This window comes from Castanea sativa, chromosome 12 (genome assembly GCF_040712315.1).
Source record: "Castanea sativa cultivar Marrone di Chiusa Pesio chromosome 12, ASM4071231v1".
Lineage (NCBI taxonomy): Eukaryota > Viridiplantae > Streptophyta > Magnoliopsida > Fagales > Fagaceae > Castanea > Castanea sativa.
The window spans coordinates 34,639,661-34,660,989 of record NC_134024.1 but is presented as its reverse complement, the minus strand read 5'-3'; the positions used below and the strand labels follow the sequence as shown (position 1 = coordinate 34,660,989).

The following is a 21,329-nucleotide window of genomic DNA, read 5'->3' as shown; positions in this document are numbered from 1 at the left end:
TCTGAAAGCAAAGCTATCCTCAAACTAGTTGATACTTCCCTCACAAATTACAATCAGGTAAAACACCCCTTTCCTCTTGCACAAGGACAGACATCATTAGGTGCTCGAAATGCCCAGGAACCACACTATTAAATTCATATACAGGTTAAAAATATAACCCAATGTAGTCGATTAGAATAATTTGTTTATAGTTTTTTACAATTTCGGAAGGATTCTGGTGACACTTGGGAACTAGTTAACCTTCCAGATCAACCTTGAGGCCTATTCAGAAACTAACCCCATAATGAATTTATATACAACAAAGAATACATAGTTTCCTTTACACAACCAAAAGAGATATCACCATCAGTGTAATGGAAACCCATGTGCATTCCAATTATTAGAACCTTAGGAGGGAACAAACAGATCACCCGATGCTTGTGTCTGGATTCTTGGAGTTTCCGGAGGTCTACTATATATATCATCAAAATGAAGATTGAATTCTCCAGCCTCTAAGTCATCCATATAAGTTCGGGATAACTTGTTATCATCCCTCCAGTGCAAGTTCTCATGATCGTTTGAACTTCTTTCTGACAAATTATCATAATAATTAGCTGGAGTGTGCTGATTGAAATCCGGAGGCTCCAGAAAACTTGTTTCGGGCTGTACTCCATGTGGACCACTTCTATCCCACCAATGGCTCCTTGTAGGGTTTACCAAATTGCTAGAATCATGATGCCGTAGTACACTATCCCGGAAGAAAGGAGATGATGTAGAAGCCCTCAGATGAGATTGAGTTCGATGCTCAAACTGGTCACCCCAGTATTCTGCATACCTCAGTTCATTAGGAGTCAAGTTGGATGGCATCCAATAATCTCCAGGATGTTGCTCAGTAGCTTCAAAAGGTCCTGGTGGACCATCTCTGGAGTTACCAGTCACGTGGTTAGGTTGTGAGGTATAATACCAATCAAGAAGATATGGATGATTCTTTTGATCTGCATCAATTAGCCACAGCGGACCCAACCTATAGCCAGTTCCGGGACTATTATGTGGAAAGTTGGGTCTGTCTCCATGGCCTCTAAAAATGGGGCTCCCTCGCCACATTCTTGAAGGAGAATATGCCTGTCTATTTCCCTGTCCTTGCAGCCTTTGCTCCCTGAAAGTTCTAAGATTTGACAGGAACTGATTTCCCAGAGCATTTGGTTCCCACGAAGGGTAGCTACTCTTAAAGCTGCAACCAGGATAGGAAGAGTGAAAAATGAGCAGAAGTAGGAAATAATAACTTGAAAACCGCATTGTCACTCAACAATGCACCATGATAACCACAACTTCATAAATTACACATGGAAGTGACTGCTGCTACATTCCAACGTCTAGCTTACTATCATAACCATTCCCCCACTCATCATCTTCCTTCATACTATGATTAATTGGGTTTCTGATTTCAAAACCGAGGAAGAAAAGGAAATGGAGATAGAGATAAAAGAAGGAATCGTAGTTACAGCAGTACTGGTGCTTGCAGCGTTGCTGAGGTTTAATCTCATTTGTCAAATTTATATTTAAAAGGGAAGAGAGAGAGAGAGAGAGAGAGTTAAAAGACAGTGACGGACTGCACAGAGAATATTCTTGGCATTTTTATCAATCCAACAGAGAAACATAGATACGATCATACCTCAAAAATGATTTCTCCATCTTCCCTTGGGAACTCCTCTCAGTGCGAGGTGCATTGTATGGTGAACCATAATTGCTATTGCCATGCTTTTGAAAGTCAAAGACGCTGAAACTGTCAAAAGAGAAAGAAAAGAGAAAGAAAAGCGTATCCCGTCAATGTTGAGAACCAAACAAGTAAAAGATAAATCAAGCCTCAAGATCGTTAGTGCCAAATATGCCAAATCAAAACAGAGGAGGAACAACCTGCAGACATGACCAACACCTTCAACATTCACTGTACAATCTGCAATGAACTTCAGTATGTCATCCACACGCTGCAACATATATGCAGAACAAGTCAGTTCAAAAACTAACATTTATGGTGCAGAAGTAAAATGATGTAAGGAACTGAGACAACCTTTGGGACCACAAACATAAGTAGATATGGAGTGAGGAAAATTGAGGCCATCTCCTCAAGTAGCATAATAATAGTGTACTGCATCAGAGAGAGGGAGGGAGTTTCATGAGTACAGAAATAGTTAAAAATTCTTTTTTCTAATAAACAATGAATATTAATTTGGTTTGCCAACTTGAAGCTCATAAAATCTTTTTCTTCTTTTTCTTTTTTCTTTTTTCTTTTTTCAATCCATCCAGAAATCATAATTTCTGTGGAAGGCAATGATGGCTCCAACCAGAGGGCCCCTGGTTCTGTAAAAGGAAATAAGGAGTTGCAGAACTTAGTCTCTTCTGTTAGTTATGATGCTTGGTTGTTATTGGGTAATCCAGGAGTATACTCCCTCCCTCTCACATAGGGGTGAGTCCCACCCACCATGGAACCCACCCCTATGTGAGAGGGAGGGAGGGAGTATACTACTGGACTACCCAATAATTTTCCTATAATGCTCAGATGGTGCAGGGCAGCAGCAGAGGGGAAAATAAAAAGATTTCTGGTTTGTTGCTTTGTCCAAAATGAAGCTGAAGATGATTCTACAAAATGTTAAAGGGGTAAATAATACAGAACAAAGATTAGTGGTGAAAAATATGTTAAGAAATGGATGGAGGATGTGGTTTGTCTTCAAGAAACCAAGAGTAAGAAATTTTCAAGAATATGGTTAGAAGTTTGTGGAGAGGTCCTTATATGGATTGGGTAAATTGTGGAGCCAATGTGACCGCAGGCAGCACTTCTTTAATGTGGGATCAAAAGGTTTTGGAGAAGATAAAGTTCTGATAGGGAATTTTTCGGTGCTTTGCTCGATCAAAATGTTGACAATTATTTAGTTTGGGTATTAGGTGGGGTGCATTGCCCAAATAATGATTAAGTGAGAACTGGTTTGTGGGAAGAAATGCGAAATAGGTAAAGAAAGATGGAGGGTGCAGTGGTGCCAAACAAGGGACTTTAATGTGATTCAGTTTCTTGGTGAGAGACTTGCTGTGACAAATTTACAGTAGCTATGGTAGAATTTTCAGATTTTCCACTTGAAGGTGACTCATATACTTGGTCAAATAACCAAGATCAACCTTTCATGTCTCACATAAACAGATTCTTAGCTTCTGTTGGATGGGAAGAACAATTTTCAGATGATGTACAACTTCTTCCTACACCTGTTTCTAATCATTCCCTGATTCTCCTTTGATTGTGGAGGACTGAAAAGGGGTAAGAGCAAATTTAGGTTCAAAAATATGTGGCCCAAGGAGGGTTTCATGGAAAAAGTTCAAAAATGATGGAATAACTATGAAGTTCAAGAACAGGCAAGCATTGTGTTGGCCAAGAAGTTGAAAGCCCCTCAAAGGTAAAACGATGATATCATACATATTGTTTGAGGACGACACTATCCTTTTTTGTGATGATTATGCTGTACGACTTCTTAACATTATATTTCTCAAAAAAAAAAAAAATTCTTAACATTATATCTATTATCCTTTAGAATGTAATTCTTTTGAGGAATTCTATACATATTACTTAAATGTATTGCCGTCTTCTTCATATAATAAATTATTATTTACAGCCACCGGGGGGTGGGGGAGGAAGAAGTATAAGAAAGAGATAAGCATGACTACCTTGAATAGGGTTTCAAACTCCATGCGGACCTTCTCAGTATTTTCTTTGCCACGCCATCTCCTTGGCATATAATGTGTATGTTGGACCACCAGAGACATTTCTCCCTCAGGATCATGGACTAGAAGCTCATCTGTAACAGCAGACCGGCTTATTGCTGTAATAGCTCCAAAAACAGCAGCATACCAAATCAAGTTGCGTCCAAATATCTGCATGTTTAAAAGAGAGACAAAAATGAAAAAATAAATAAATAATAACAGCTATGAATATCAAAATTCTAATATAAGGTCTATTACGCCATCAAAATAAAAGATTTGAATTTAGTACATGGCCCTCTAGCAGCGACTCCTCCAGAAATGCGATGATTATCAAAATTGCAGCAAAGCCGCCAGATACAAAGGATATGAACTTTGCAATAATAGAAATAATAGGAGAAGGAAATTGCTTGAGATAATTAGACGCATGCTCTACACTGCTGCTATTGATTCGGTGTTTGAACAAATGGTCCACCTGTTACATGTACAAAAAAGAAAAAAAGATAGTAATTGCTTAAATAATGCAAAAACAAAAAGTGATATGCATTAAATACTATAATCATATGTTAGCAATGACAACCAGGGCAACAAGAAGAATGTATCGCAAAACCTAAACATCAGAATATCTCAACCATGTGCAGTGAACTTAATATTAACTGCTGGAGAGCCAAGTATATCGCTTATCATTAAGAAGGAAGATTCCCACTACATGATAAAGAGAAATTTCAACAACAAAGAAAAGAATTAGAGAGTACACATATTGTGGAAAGTTTAAGTGTGTTGATGCATCTGCCACTGATCAACCCTCCATGATGCATGAAGTGGAAAGCTTGTTAAGATGATGCTCTCCATGGATTAAGACACAGCGATATTGTTTGCAAAACTTTTTCAACCATTGATTTATCATTCTAGACAAATTTTATGATACGGAGGAACACAAAACTTCTCTGTTCATAGTATTAACAAAGGTTCTTCTAGCATTGGTACAAGTGCAAGAGTTTTATATTCTTATCCATATACACTTCAAAAGCAAGGTAAAGTTTCTCCAACCAAGAGAGAATGATGCAAGGAGCATAAAGACATTTTTTTTTTTTTTTTTAAATTTAGTTTCACTAAAATTGAGTAGTCAACTGTTTTTTTTTTTCTATTGGTCCATTGGATTTTATTTTTTAATTAGGTTATTATTATTACATTTTATGTTTTAATTAATTTCTTAGAATCAAGTTTATTTTCGTAAATCAATGATTTGAATTTGACCCAAGTAAATAGGATTAAAGTTTAGTCCTAGTAGTCAATATAAGCATGCGATTGTACCCTGATACCGAGAATTTTGCTTGAGTAACAAATATATTGTTGGAAATTTTTGTTTCAATAGCTTAATACTGATTCCAAGCAACCCAAAGCCAAAAATCCACAATTTTTGTTTCTCTCGCTTGATAATAATTCAAAGCAAGCCTACGTGTTGATTCTTATGTGTATTTTTATTTTTCTATTCTTGTGTTTATTCTCGAATTCCTTGAGAATTGAGAATTTTGTCCTGCATCACCTTTGGTAAATTTTGGTATAAGAGCTTGACGTTTCAACATGACAAGTCAGTCAAGTGAGCTGGCATATATCCTATAAATTATCCTCATAATTCCCATTGTGACCTCTGTTTTTTAATTTAACTGTCATCCCTGACCGTGTGACACCTGGTCAGACTAATGGAACCCATGTGATAGGCATCCAAACTTCCTATACAGAAAATTTTGCTTAAGAATTCTCTTTGAAAGCTTTGCAGCATGATACAGCCAGTACAAGTCACATTTCTAGCCAAAAAAAAAAAAGAATCACGCAGATTCTCTAAACAAATAATAAAATAAAAAACAACAAAGCTGTGGTAATGATTAGAGTTTTATTATTTGAATCATTATTCATTCCCATCATTGTAGCATTCTTTTCTTTGGTTAAAGGATAAGATTCTGATGTCATTCTTATAAAAAAGTCTCTGCCAATAAAAGATGTAATAGACAGACAAAGATAATAAGCACATTGAATCATACCCACATTTTAAGCACAGGCAAAATTTTGGATGATCTTGATAAAAGAGAAATAAAATAATAATTACCTCATTGTATTGCCTAAAAAGCCACTTTGACAAAGTAGACCACCTTCGAGACAATGCAATGCTTGGATGATGATAGAACTGTTCAGCATGCCGCAGGAAGAGAAACACTAACATGAATATGGCAATAAATGGAGAAAGAAGAAGCATTGCAAGCCCAACAACCTTCAGCCTTCTCTTTAATGTCATAGGATTAGATATAAAGTCCCTTTTCACACAGAAGTTTCTGCAGAAAGAGAACATTCAAATTATGGAATCATCATAGATCAGGGAAAGCATAGAGGATCATCAGCATTCTGTCATGCACCTTTTCAAATGAAGCCACCAGATAAATTTAGCAACTTTTACGATTAATGCATGATGCATCAGACTGGTTGAATATTTGAAAAATATATATATTGTAATATGTTTCCAAAAAAGAGAGGGAAAACTGTTTTCCTTGCACTCATTGCAGAAGTTAACAAGGTAGATCATGTTGAATATGTAAGTATGAAATTGAATATACACATCTCATGTGAATATATGCTCAAGACTTTTATCAAAGCCAGTTATTCTTGCTTTATATGCAACATATGTTACATACCGATCAAACATGCTCTGCAGGATGCACCAATTTAACGCCCACTCAAGGGTCTTTGTCAGTATCAAACGATGTTGTCTTCCATCTGAGCCTATTTTGACCATTGGCCCAACACCAGGAACCCACTGGGAGACTGGGAATGCAAGCACCCCCTTGTTGAGCATTCCAATCAAGTAGTTCTCCTTGCGCATCAATCGCATCACAATATCATGAGCAGAGAGATCCTTAACCACACAAAGCTGCTGTGAACTTTGCAATCGAACAACCTTTTCAAGAATTGTTGCCCATGGCATTGTTTTAATTTCATCGTCTGTAACATGGAGACTGCAAGAAGAGAATTACCTTGCTTATTGTAATGTAATGATGAAGTTTACAAAAAACAAAAAATAAACCAAAAACAAAGACACTTTAGGAAAAAGACAAAAGAAAGCTTTTAAGCCATTCAATGTTTATATAGATAAAATTATTCTCAGTCTTACTTGTTGTAATAAAAGTGACGAATCCCCCGAATGTCCTTTAATTGAGCAAAAAACCTCAAAAAACAAAAGATCCAATAAATGGATAATAACCCTAAATATCCAACAATGATAGCTCTGGTGAGTGTCAGAGGGGTTAATGGGTGTTGATGAAGAGCTTCCTTAACAAGATCACAGGGCTTATTTCCAGATTCAATGGCATCCATCCCACACTTCGCATTCCAAAGAAAAGTCCAATCAACTACTAATAAAAAGAATCCAGAGTAAAGAATGACAAAGGCTAGCATTAGAAGCTCAAATATCCATTTTATAATGATTGACCGAAGCCCTTTCTGAGAATAGTAGCTGTAAAGCCTTTCAAAGAACAGGTCCAAATCAGCAATCGGTTCCACGTTCAAACTCTCACCATAAAGAAGCCCCGAAGGGCTCTCACTTCCAGGACTTGGCGGTACCCTTCCATAGTCAGACAATTCAATTTCAGGAGGCACATCCTTAAGCAAGCTGTCTGCCAAAGATGATTCACCACGCCGTTTCCATTTGAATATACTGAGAGGATTTGCACCGTTTGGCCCACTGAACATCATTCACAAAGACTGACAGTAGGCAAATACAGCCTGTCCATTCCCCGAACCAATTAAAACTATTAAGGAAATTTTCTGTAATGAATGCCAAATTAGCCCCTGTGATCATGAATTAAAATCATTTACATGTCAGCAAAAAACTAAGAAAACTAGTAACAATAAAACCAGGAAGATCCACAATAAACATGCACTACAATCAGTTGATAAAATCAGTCAAATGATGGTCATCCATAATAATTAGATGACAAATTCATCCCAAATTATGTCTAAATCGTGAAGATTTTAGTTACTTTGGATAACAACTGAAATTTATAAACTTCACAAGACACAGGAAGAAAAATCTAAGCCATTGAACTTGTATATATATGTTACATAGAACTCAGGAAAGTCAATGGTATTAACCTGGCACTTGTAATAAGAATTAGAAAATTGCATTTCTTTTTCTTTTACATAAGAATCATAAGATATAATTTTAACACCTTTAAGATAGAAAAAGGGAGAGATGGTAGGGAAATAGCTCAGATGGTAGAGCGCTCACTTAGCATGCAAGAGGTACGGGGTTCAATACCCCGCATCTCCATTTATAATAACTAGTTACCTTTTACTTATCCAAATACACACACACACACACACACACACACCCCAAGGCCTGCCTGTAATTATGATGGATAAATGACCCTAACTTATCAAATTTAATAACAAAACGAAAGGAAGCGACGCATGGCTGTTTTTTCTTATTTGTGAGTCACAAGATATATTTCTTTCTTTCTTTTTCTTTTGAGCAGAGTTAGAAATCCTAATCTACCCCCTATCTACCCTATAATGCTTCCCCTGTAGCTTGAACCTGTGATCCCCCATTCCCCTGAGCCAATGAGCTCTTACTTAATTGACACCACATAAGGTGGAGGGTGAGGCCATGGATTCAAGACCCACTTAGATGTTTGTGTAAGATACCAATAAAATTAAAAAAATTAAAAATTAAAAAGTCACAATATAACATAAGAGAGGCCATCTTTTCACCATAAAGAGCAATAAAAGGATTCAGGATACAACAAGGCAACCTATAAGCAATCTAGAATATAGCATGCATTTTAGATACCTAATCTCACAACCTTCAGAAACTGATAAAGACTTGCATTATAATAAAAAGGATGAGGAGACACATTGAAGCATAAGCCATTGAACTACCAGTAATTAATAGTATGTATGACTAATACAAAAGCAAAGAATGCAAATGTCAGAAAAATAAATAAATAAAGAAGAGGGGAAAATCATATATATCTGGCTGCATCGTATCAAAAGGTTCATATTCTAAAAAAAAAATGCAACGCTGAACACTTGTAGTAGATCTTTTGTATAACAGACCTTTTTTTTTATAGGAAAATGTAATTCAGTGGATACCTTTTCATTAAGTGTGGTTCTTTGTCAAAGATCGTATCCCAATTTGGTACTAATCTTGGACAAAAATAAGCATTCAAAATTCAACAAAACCTTATTTAGTGCCACTAACAAATTGGATTTCCTCTACCAATCCTGCAAACGTAGCAATACAAAGATGTAAATTAAGGGAAAGTTTGTTCATCAAGAGAACAGGAAATATACTAAAATTAAAGTTAAGTAATACTAAAGAGTGATGCCCTCTAATCTATTCTATGAGACAATACACAGCATCTTTCCGAGTCAGATTTGGTTTACCACAAAGGAGCAAATACAATATCTCCATGAAGAGAGAAAGAGAGGCAAGAAACTGCTATAATGTCATGCCCAAAAAGGGTAAGGATCTGGAGATGGATGAATTCCAAAATAGAATCGCAATGTATACTTCCCAAAACATGCAGCCAGTCAAATTAAAAAATTTATTATAAAAAAAAAAAAAGATGCTTTTACACGAGTTCCCATTCAGCTCTATATCATTAGTAGCCCTTAGGCTCACTGGAACAATTTACCAATGCAGAAGGTATTTCTTCATTGGAAGTTGGAACACAGGTTCGCGGCTAGGGAATCAAGCTTAACTTTAAAAAAATTCATATGCACATTATATTACCATTACAAGCACTTCAATCCGCAGCCCAAATAGATACATTTATGATTTTATTATGCTTGAAGAATGCTAGTCTTAACTTCTTAATTAAAAAATCAGTATATGAAACACATAACCTTACATCATTACCTGTCTGTCCCTAAACCGACCCCCACAAACTGAAAAACATCCTTTTGATACTATGAATGCACAGGACGTAACAAGTCAAAGTGAAAATATGGCATCCCTATGAAACAGAATGAAGTCCAAATACTAAGAACAAGCTAATATTTGAACAGGCACATTAACATGATGAATTGAAACACACTACATTTCACCAAACTTTTGTGTGGAAGAAATTTATAAGAACTAAGAAGCATATTAAGAAAATAAGAATAATAATCCACTAACCAATTGATATAAACTAAACAATGCAACGACTCAAAGTTGAGTTCGCAGAAAAGCCAATTCAATCAGAACCTCTACAAAAAATAAAATCAGTTATAGAGTCAGAACCCAAGCCAAATATAGAAATAAAACAGAACCCAGAAAATCTTTTAGCATATAAATAAACATATATACCAATTCCCAACTGGGTAATCACAGGAAAGTACAAAAATTACAACTTTTCTACAACAACATACTAACATAATCCAAAAACTAGACCAATCTTACTCTATGATTGTTTCCTTGACACTTTTTAAGCGCAATTAGCTAGGAAGGAGCTGGGTTTTGTAACTAGGAGCCAAACAGAAATTACAAAAAGCACTTCAAAGTTCAAACCCATAAAAAATAAAAATAAAAACACCACGAATTTTCAGAGATAAAGTTAACAGTTATAACATTAGATTGCACAACATGATAGGTTAAAAGAACCGTACGACAAGTATAACTAAATTTGCTGCAGAAAACAAAAATTTACCTGAGACCCACGAAAGAATAAGAGTAACCAGACCAAGAGAGCAACAAATAAAGGAGATTAAGTGAATTTGAACGGTACCCAGAAAAGAATTCGGTGTAAAAACAACGAAAATCAATGAATTTCAGAGGTTGATTTGAGAAAGACGAGGCAACAAGGTATTGATTGAAGCAGAGGAGAAACCGAAGAGAAAGAGAGAGGTTTGTTTGGTTGCGTGGAAGAAAGAGGAATTTTGTTGATTTGTTTTTTTTTTTTTTTTTGTTTAATGATGAGAAACTTGGAGACTCGGTGTGCGTGTGTGTTTTGTCTTTTATATGTGCTTTCGTTCGGGTCTCTCTTTCGGTGTTTGTGTTGAGAAAGGAGACGTGAAGTTGGGGTAATTACTAATACATATTACATAGTACGTTCTCCCAAAACTATCTTTCAAATAAAAATAAAACACAACAAAATAAGAACTCTTTAAAGTGTAAACTACCTCAATCTTTTCTTATCTTTATCTCTTTTTAGCTTTTATTAAGATTTCTCCAAAAACAAAAACAAAAAAGCTTTTATTAAGGAAATAAAACTATAAAAAAAAAATCTAATTTACATTCCATATAAGTGCCTAATTTGGCTATCTGTCTATATGGTTTTTCATCCTATATTCTTTTCTTATTATTTATGAGTTTTACGAGTCTCTACTTATTTTATTTAGTTTTTATCTTTTAAGTTTGAATAGTGTGATTAACACTATATTATAATTAATTTTTAAAAAAAAATTTGAGAACGGCTACATTTACAATATTTTCACAACAAATATTACATGGCAGGTGATTATTAATTATAATTTAAACTCACAATTAAAATTACATTTTTACCTACCAATATTAGCTAGTAACAACTAACAACCTGTCATTTAGTATTTAATGTAAAAATGTTGTGAACATAAAATTTTTTTTTAAGTTTTACCTATTGTATTTCCAGTAACAAAAAAAAAAAATCAGTAAAAAGCTAAATAAATTGTTTTCAAAAAAACACTAAAATGAAAGCTTTTCCCAAGAAAAAATTAAATCTTTTACTTGTATCCAGGAGTGGCTTAGTGGTAAAAAGTCTTCGTAACATATTACAACTACAAGTTTGAGAGTTATAAGTTTGAGTAATAGCACGCCCACTATTGCTTGAATGGTCCCACACCATACATGAGTCGGGTTCAAGTAGGCCAAGGGGTTGTGAACATGCCCAAACTTCCTCTCTTTCTATAATGAAATATTTTTAAAAAATTGTATTAAGATTTATTTTCATCAATTTATTTTTTTTAACAAACAAGATGGGTAAAAATATAATTGTCCTAAAATGATGGAGTTTTATTTTTAAAACTTGTATATGGTCATAAATATATACACACACATACACCAACTAATTGTGGTGATTTATTATAAGTTGTGACAATATTAGTTGGTGATTTATTATAAGTTGTGACAATAATTTTCTTTTTCTGCAATCTTTTTTAAACTTGTAAATCCATTAATTCAAGGTCATATTAAATAAGTTCCCAAAAAAAAGGTCCAGCTAAATAGCAATTTAGCCTCGTTCTTTATTAAAATCCAATATATATATATATATATATATAAACGAAACCTCTGAAACTCTCATAATTTTCCACGTCAACATAATATTTTATTTGAAAAACCGAAATCTCTGAAACTCTCACAATTTTCCATGTCAGCACAATATTTTATTTAAATAAAATTATTTTTGTTTAATCCAAACTTAACTAGAAGTGAAATTCTATCTATATAACAAGTCCAACTTAAACTCAAACTCATCATTATCATTTTTTTAAAACAAAATTTTTTTTTTTTTATTCAAACTTAACAATAAGTGAAATTCTATCTTTTTAACAAGTCTAACTTAAACTCAAACTCAAACATTGATAATTTATCTCCAAATTAAAAATACTAAATACTACACACGCTAATAATTAACTTTAAGTTCCTTTTCGGCGTATATGCGTAATAAACGCTGCTCATATATTCAAGGAGCAAAGTGGGGCAGCACTTACAATGGCTTGTGTGAAGGACAAGTATTTAAAACTATCTAACAAATTTTTTGTAAGTCATTACACGTTCAAGCAATGACTTTTTCATCAAACTGTAACACAAATTGAAATCATACAAGAGCAAATCACGCAATGGTGTAGTTTTTTAAATTTTTTATAAAATTATTTTAGTTTACCTCACAAATCGGTAGGTTCCCGTACATAGCACAGGTTAGCGACTAGTAATACTATAGATACAAACTATTTTACAAAAAAAAAATTACAAACTGTTAATGTGATGAGTGATTATTTGTAGATGAAAAAGTGATATTAATAATGGATCTAGATAAAAACTAATAAAAGATTGGTCACATCAACATTTTGTAAAAATATTATAAAATAATTTGTAATTGTAGTTTTACTCTTAATATCTTGTATCTCAATGCAATATTGTCAGATTTGTTCATAAAAAGTTTAAAATTTTTACGCAAATAATAATAATAATAATTAATGTGATTAAATATGGGCCTTGTCAGCCCTTCAAGTCCATATGCATCTCCTTCTCAAAAACAAAAAAACAAAAAGAGAGTTATCCGGAATTTGGGTCAGTTGGGCCGTAGTGATATTTTCTGCCAAACGCACTAGAATGGTTTTGTTTCTATGGTAAAAATACATTTTTTTTATCACTATTTTTTTTTTTTTTGTGCACTAATTTTTAGTTATATTTTAAATCTGGACCTCAAGTTGTTATAACTTCATTTGGGTCCATATATTTTTAAACTTCTTGTTACAAATCCCAATCAAACCTACTCTACTCATAAACTTGATCATCGGATTAAATTATTGTAACACCCTTGTAATAAGTTAATCACAATTTTCACATATGTAGTTTGTTACTTTCTTCTCCTGTAATACAATAACAATAAAATTAGAAAGGTGCTACATCCACAATATTTTCACAATAAATTATAGGTAATTAGTTATAAAACCTAAATTTATGGAATCAGCTATAAAACCTCAACTGATTAGTTAGAGATGATCATATTTTTTTGAGAAGTGCTATGTCCACAACATTTTTATAACAAATCACATATGGTAAGTTGTCTTTGTAACTTATCAATAAATAAAAATGTTAAAATTTAAATTTGCACAAAACCTTAGGTAACCTAAGTTTACTTTGACATAACTTAGAAATTAAATATTATTCTAAGAAGCATGTTAACCATTTGCTTGAGTAAGGATCCAAGGAAAGTAGGTGTAATTAGCTTTCTGAATTTTTTGGGGGGGGGGGGGGGGTGTTGGGGGGATAATTTTGATAGTTACAATAGAGGAGAGGACGGGGGCTTGAACCTTAGATTTTTTCATTGCAAACATTAAAATGTGTCAAACAATTAAACTATATGGCTCTTAGCAAGTCAAATAAATAAGTGAAATTACTAATTGAGTAGGCTGTTTTTTGGTTACTCTTTTAAACATTACATTTTGTGTGAGTTTCAGTTAATTTAACTAGTAAATTTTTTAATATTTAAATAAAAGATTTAGGGTTCAATCTTTGCCTACACCAAAAATCGATTGGTGTCTTGATTTGATAATAAAAAGTTATTATCAAGAGCGGACGTCATAAGTTGAAACTCTTTCAAAAAAAAAAAGCATAACACTTTGTCTAATCTCCTCCTTTTCATTAAGCGACCACTCCCCCCACCTCCCTTCTCTTTCTTCCTCCTCTCCAAAGAGTTGTCTTCTTAATTTCTAATTTTGGGTCCAATTCCCCAAGCTTGCTACACCTAGTGGTGATTAATAAAAATTTAGGAGGAAAAAGCTCCTCATATTTGAAACTGTTGGTCCTTGACGTGGATGGCAAAATTGTTAGACCAGGAATCATGGAGGTAGAGATTTGACTATGTACAGAGAGAAATTGTAGAAATTGTGGTAAGTATTAATCACACCAAACCTAAGTAATGTAAATTATAAGGGTACATTTGGTAGACTATAATATGCATTGTAATGTAATAGTTATTTCAATAGTCTGGCTATTCAGTAGTTTGGTTATGTTTTTACTATAGGGAATAGTCATTCCTAATAAATTGTTGGGGGTAGCAATTCGTGTTCGCGGATCAAGTTCGTGTTGTGTCGAGCTATAAGTACTCGGTTATATGGGTTGACCCAAACCCGACCTGTTTAGTAAACGTGTCAAGAGTCGTCAACTCTAACTTGACTCGTTTATTAAAGAAGTCAACCCAACCCAATACATTTAACCCATTTAATTAACAAGTCATGTAAAAGTCAATACTAAAGACTCGATTAATAATTTGTTTGATTAATAAATTATACCTGACTTAAATAACCTATTATCAATTTCTATATATCTAAAATTAAAATACAATAACAACCATAGATATAGTTTATAACATAAACGGATCAAACAGGTCAGACAGGTTCACATGTTGAACACTATCATGACATGTTTATTAAACAGGTCAGTCGTGTCGACCCGAATATGACTCGAACCCATTTAGCCTCAGCCCATGACCTATTTATAAACAAGTTAGTCATGTCGGGTTCACGAGTCATGTCAAATTTTGCCACGCCTAATAGCTATTCTTTTAAATGAGGAATAATTATTTCTCTCTAAAAGGGTTGTAATAGTTATTCTTTAATAGATGTAATAGTTTTTAAAATTTATATATTTCCAAATAAACAAATTTTCCATATATATATATATAACAACTATGAAAATAAGAAATATCCAAAAAATAACCAATATCTCTCTCAAGTTAAAAAAAAAAATTATTTTTTAGAAAAATATAATTTTATGAGTAAGATATTTCCTAAAATATATCTTAAGATTGATTTTAGTATTACAACTCACAAGTCACAACCAACCTTATGAATAAGTTTAGTTATTCTATTACAAAACATTTTATTCATAGTAATAAAGACTACTATTCCTAAGTAACATTAGCTCTTATAGAACCTTCTTGGATTGGGAGGGCTTCAGGATAATTTTCTATAGGAAATGTATATGGACTCCCTAATAATGGCTATGGCCACCCTCGATATGATTCAACTTATCTGTTGGACGTTTGCCTCTTACACTCCTCCTTGTTGAGATTTCAGCTTCAATACGATAAGGTACAAGTTGAATCGTATCAAATGTGGCCATGGCCCTTATTGGGGAGTCCACATACAGTTCCTAAAGAAAATTATCCTGTGAGTTCTCCCAATCCAAGAAGGTTCTATTGGAGTGGCACCTTGAACGATTATAGAAACGGGTGGCTTCCATATTATTAAGTGTTTTGCTTATAACTTATATTACTTATGGTTTACTTTACTTAAGTTTGGCGTGATTAATACTTACACAGTTTCTCTTTCTCTGCAAACTCAAATCTACGTATGTGATTCCCAGTCTAACGACATTGCCATCCACATTAGGGACTAACAGAAATAACCCGAAGATACTAGCTAGGGCCTAGAAGTTAAATGTATATTAACTCTAGACAATGAATTAAGTTGAAGTTGCTTATACTTGTGTGCTACCTAAAAGCAAACGTGTTAATTGTTTCACTATGAACATGGATGAATGATCATTGAAATTTATCATGCTTCTCAAGTTAAATGAATTTTCAAATTATAGAAAATTTAAGTACCACTCCTTGAACCTAATGCTGGATTGAGATTCTTGGATTTGATGTTTGGCATAACTAGTATATATATACCAAATTTTGGATCGCAATGGTATTATTTGGCCCTTTTTAACTATTTTATAAAATTACAGCACAATGTTACCAATCGGTTAAGTTATGCACATGTTGAAGTTAAAAATTTATAATAAATAGTACTCCATGAACTAATTTTGGAAGCTGGAGATTATTTGAATGCATCTGTGGATATAATATGAATCAATGCTAACTACAAATTGACTACTACAAAAATTAGAATAATTTCTCTCTTTGATCTAATTTTTTTCACTAACAGATTTGAGTTTGTTAGCTTATGAGAATCTTAAAAAATTATAGATTAACAATTTGAGCTGAAGATTTATGATAACTAAGACACTTTTCTATTAAAAAAAAAAAACTGCACATCGATCAAAGCTAATTAGATAAAATAATATAGGTGGATGAAAAGAATTTTACAAATGGTATAGCAAGCTATTCATATAGTTTGGAAGTAAAATTAAAAGACTAAGAATTTGTAAAATTTTTGTGAATATTTTGTTTAATGAATTGGGTTGTAATTTTATTTAAACATTTTTTATATGTGTGATGATCCTTGTTTGAATTTTATCGTGGTTTGGTACTACTGTTTAGTACCCCAATAATCAGAAGTGTTTTTGTGTTGGAGAGAATTTTTCATCAACTTAACATAATGATCAGGTGCTCATTACGAAAACCGAATAATTAAGTGCTTTCATAAACTCATAAAAAATAAAGAACCAAAAAATTAAAAATGTTTTCATAAAGTGTTCATTATGAAAAGTTAAGGGCAACATTACTAGGGTTTGAATAATATATTTTCCTAATAACTTTAAACGGGGAAAAGTGTAGTTATTTTGAGCGCAAGACTCGAGATGGGAATAGACTACGTACGGAGTATAGAGTACTACTAGAGTAGAGTACTCGTACACAGCCCTCAGCCGAAAGCACACAGAAGCAGGTTTTTTTCCCGCAAGAACATACAGTATTTCTGTTGAATAAATAGGTACAATGTTTCCTACTCAAAAAAACTGCTTAATCATTGGTAAGTTGGCAAAATACCTCAACAGTAAAAGAGTCTGAAATTGGTTGTGTAAAAGAGCCAGTTAAAAAACACAAGAACAAAAATATTTTAAGAAAAAAAAAAAAAAAAATCCCTCTCTACGCTATTTCACTCTGTTATCCCGGCATTCTCCACATCAACTTCTCCCATTCCTGTGTCTTCCTCCTCTTCACTATCCTCATCACCACTCAACTCTTCATTAGCTTCGCGTAGCTTGGCCATGTGCTCAGCAAGTAGTTTGTCATCCCGTTCACTCACCTAAAATTAATGCACAATATCAGACACAAAGAAAGATAGCAAGTTGTTATGCTAAGTAGAAACCTAGTTCGACAAAAACATTGGCATGCAACAATGCCTATAAAATTCGTCAAGTGTTAAAAGTAAGAGTGACACTCACCGCTCTGGCTGCCTCCTTCACATTAAGTTTTCCCTTGTGCTGTTCTATTGCTTCAGTGCAAGCTATAATTGCTCTATTGAGAACCGCTATTCCTTGCTCCTGCCCAATCCAAGAAAGAAGTCAATTTCATTTTTTTTTTTTTTTTTTTTTAAAAAAACAGCTACAGACTAATAGACTCTACAATTGCCTCCCAAAATGTTAAAGATAAGTTTGCTAAGCTTCCCTAATCTTAGTAAATTGTATTTGATTAACTGACTGGTTTAGATAAAAAAAGAATTTCCCTAATTGTGTATAGTTAGGGGGCCAAATATAAATAATCACATGAACACTCAACGAAGGGTTTGCACAAACCTTGTCAAGAGTCTGAGTGGTAAGAACATAAAGTGGAGGAGCAACCAATTTTATTTTAACAGGACAGTCATCATTGCCAGCAGCTTCAGCTTTTCGCATGGCATCCTGTAACACCAAAGATTAAAGATGTATAAACAGGACAGCAATTTCCAACTAAATGGCTTAAAAAAATCACACAGTTGTTTAAAAATGAAGGCCTATCATAGAAATTACAAAGAATAAGACCTTGATGTGAAGAACACCATCAAATTGAAAGCATTTCATTTCAATGTCAGCCCGAATCTTCAAAGGTTGGGGGGTCATTCTTCTCCTAATGTTTTTTATTAGAGAATCTTTCACTTCCTCCGTTAATGCAGGAACCACCTTAGTTACCTTTAAAACAATTTTACACACGGCTTTAGTCATCAACAAGAAGAATGTGCAATAAAAAATTTCACAGACAAAATTTACCTCCTGTCCATCAGGACCGATTTCTTTGACTTCACGGGTAAGAGTATTCAGAACAGTATCAGGATCAGTCACAATAATTTTGAATGCCTGCACATAATACAGTTTAGGTCCCCTACTGCAAATTTAGAAGATAAAAAACTGCCTCCCAAAGTAATGAACATTCTCACCTCAAAAGCATGGCCATATTTCCGGTATAAAGGCCAGCCAACATGGATATACAGATCCTGAAATAAGTAACTTCCATTTAGTAATAACCAATGTAAAGAATGAGAACAAAATGTTAAAATCACCATCAGTCAGTAGTGTGGACAAGCATGCAATATTAAAAGGACTTGCATACCAAACAAAACATAACTAAGTCTTTTGTATGGCTGAAAGCCTGAAAGAAAGTTGCCAACAACTATAATTATAAGAAAAAAGAACAAGGTGTGGTTGAAAAATAAGTAAAAAGAACAGACCAAGATCTCATGCTTTTCTAAAAAAAAAATGCTATTTTTTATTCCCCAAATAAACCCAGTCTTACACACACTTTATGGTAGGTTGAATCTAATGAGTTCAACCAGCAATTTTAGCGTGATATGCATATACACACACGTGCAATCAGCAAGTTTAGGCTCTAGTATTATATGAGAAAATTAATAATATTTTTTTTAATGATTTATAAAAAAATTATATATACTTATAGACATGAGATTGGATTGTATATGTTTGTAAATAGATTCATATGACACAAAATTATTATTTGTACTTTATTGATTAATAAATAGTCCATTTGTAGTAAAAATTCATAGATTTGTGAAGAGGTAAAACATTTTAGCCACGGTTTTACTTTAATAAAGTAGCTTGTGAACAAAATCTAGTTTGTTTGACAAGAAAATGAACCAAAATTGAACATGTAATCTTGTTTAGTGATGAACTCAAACTCAACTGGTGCTTGCCATAAAATTAAATGAACAATGCTGAAATTTTCATACTTGTCTTGGTTCGGCCCATTTACAGCCCTAATTGGAAGAAATTGCAAGTTTCCAACAGAGAACTGCCTAATACAGGATCTAAGTGTCAACACAGAGGGAATCCTTAATCAAATTAACAGCTTAAACCCAAACTGGGGAGTTTGTATCTCTCTCTCTCTCTCTCTCTCTCTCTCTCTCTCTCTCGTGTGTGCACACACCCATTCATAAATGCATATGCTAGTGCTATATGGCAATGCATCATTGGAAGAAATTGCAAGTAGCCAACGGAGAACTAGTGCTATATGGCAATGCATCATAGGAAGAAATTGCAAGTAGCCAACAGAGAACTGCCTAAAACAGGAACTACAATGGTTTTCCTAATATGCTAACAGAGAACTGCCTAAAATAAGCAATAGAATGGTTCTAATCCCTACTAAGTGTCAACAGAGAACTGCCTAAAATAACTTGCTTACAATTTGCAATCTACCAAGTAAGCAAGTATTTTTTAAAAATAAAACTGCTTGATCCAGCATCAACAATGGTAATTTAAACCAGAACGTCATCTCAACACTAATGCCACTTTCATAATTACAGCAACATATGACATGATCACATTTGTAATTTTCCTTCTTGGCCTTAATTAAACATACCCCAAAGGCCAGTAATCCCCAATTATTGCTATTACACACATCCAAACCAGAAACAACCATTTTTGTTTAGTTGAAGCAAACTTTCTCATTTTTCGAAACTCATACTCAAATTCTATCCATCACTTCTCCCCAGTTTTGTTAATGCCCAAACAATCAAACCAGGAAAACTAATCAATAAAGAATTAGCAACAAAGAACCCTAACATCATAAAGCTAATAAGCATCATTCTTCTAAAACCCCAAAATTCATCAATTTTGAGACAAACGCAAACCAGAAACCCCCCACCCACCCAACACAGTCACATAAGCCAAACAACTCATATTCTAAAACCCAAAGAATCAAAATTTTAAACAAAACAAACAAACAACAAGAACAAGATCAAAAGACAGGAAAATCAAAAAACGAAACCTATCAAACTAAATCAAATATTCCCACTCAAAGCCACTTTTCTCCAGCTTTTCCTCAGCTCCCAAGCATGGTAATAAAGAACCCTAAAATCATAGGCTAAACCTGTATCTCCTAAAAACAGAAAATTCAAGAACCTGCAAAAGGCAGTTTGTACCTCCAAATCGATAGACATAGTCTCAGCGACGTGACGCATAATGGAGTGAACAAGCTTGCTCTTATTGTACCTCTCCTCGCAAGCCTGGATATCTTCTTCGGAGACTCGCCTCTTGCTAAGGTCGATGTAGCCCTTCTCTTTGTCGACACGGAGCACCATCACGGGCTCGATCCGACCCACCTTGATGAGACTGCTCACGCTCCGAATCCGACGCCGCGAGAGCTCGGAGAACAAGATCATGCCCTCGATGTTGTTGTACTCGAGGAGTGAGACGTAGGCGCCCATGTCGGCGATGTTCTTCACCTGAATCATCACCGCCATATCTACCTCCGGGTACTTTGCCTCGTACATTCGGCACTCCAGGTTTGGAGTTTGCGAAGCCATGCCTGTGTCTGTGTCTGTGTCTGTGTTTTTGAGATTTTTTTTCCCCTTCGAGGAGGATTAGGGTTTTTGAGTGTTAGAAGATAAAGAGCTTTTTGGGGTTTGGACTCTCGCACAAGACAAGATTTGAGATGCGTTGCAGCGTGAGAGAGTGAGAGAGCGAGAGAGAGTTGTATCAATGAAAAGAGAATAATTGTGATTGCACAAGGCCAAAGCTTGGGCTTGGGACTCTAGGAATTTGGGCTTTAATAAGAAACCCACCGTCAATTGATACAACCGTCAATACAAGTGTTTTCTCCTTCCTAACTTTAAGTTTTTCATTTTTTATCTCTAAATTATTGAAATTTTCATTTTTTTGATCTTAAGCCATTGAAATTTTTTTTTATGTTCATCAATTTTACTAAAAATTT

The 21,329-nt window shown here is 34.1% G+C and overlaps 2 protein-coding genes across 4 annotated transcripts; both read right to left on the bottom strand.

Moving 5' to 3' along the window:
* Positions 1–128: 128 nt before the first annotated feature.
* LOC142619421 (autophagy-related protein 9) lies at positions 129–10,683 on the bottom strand. Of its 3 annotated transcripts, XM_075792519.1 has the most exons (12): positions 10,404–10,683; positions 9,893–9,963; positions 8,863–8,994; positions 6,884–7,560; positions 6,408–6,728; positions 5,828–6,050; positions 4,013–4,195; positions 3,688–3,894; positions 2,048–2,125; positions 1,894–1,964; positions 1,652–1,762; positions 129–1,210 (listed from the first exon to the last, which is right to left on the bottom strand). In XM_075792519.1, exons 4-12 carry the CDS (start codon positions 7,462–7,464, stop codon positions 388–390), a joined length of 2,598 nt encoding a protein of 865 aa, XP_075648634.1. In that variant the 5' UTR covers positions 7,465–7,560; positions 8,863–8,994; positions 9,893–9,963; positions 10,404–10,683; the 3' UTR covers positions 129–387. The 3 variants fall into 3 exon arrangements, with proteins under 3 accessions (XP_075648634.1, XP_075648631.1, XP_075648633.1); XM_075792516.1 differs by lacking the exon at positions 8,863–8,994 and having other exon boundaries at positions 10,404–10,543; XM_075792518.1 differs by lacking the exons at positions 8,863–8,994; positions 9,893–9,963 and having other exon boundaries at positions 10,404–10,540.
* Positions 10,684–17,126: 6,443 nt separating this feature from the next.
* On the bottom strand, positions 17,127–21,137 carry LOC142619692 (eukaryotic translation initiation factor 2 subunit alpha homolog). The gene is made up of 7 exons (XM_075792909.1): positions 20,539–21,137; positions 18,541–18,597; positions 18,374–18,460; positions 18,149–18,295; positions 17,924–18,028; positions 17,573–17,671; positions 17,127–17,433 (listed from the first exon to the last, which is right to left on the bottom strand). Exons 1-7 carry the CDS (start codon positions 20,920–20,922, stop codon positions 17,284–17,286), a joined length of 1,029 nt encoding a protein of 342 aa, XP_075649024.1. The 5' UTR covers positions 20,923–21,137; the 3' UTR covers positions 17,127–17,283.
* Between the last annotated feature and the right edge of the window lie 192 nt (positions 21,138–21,329).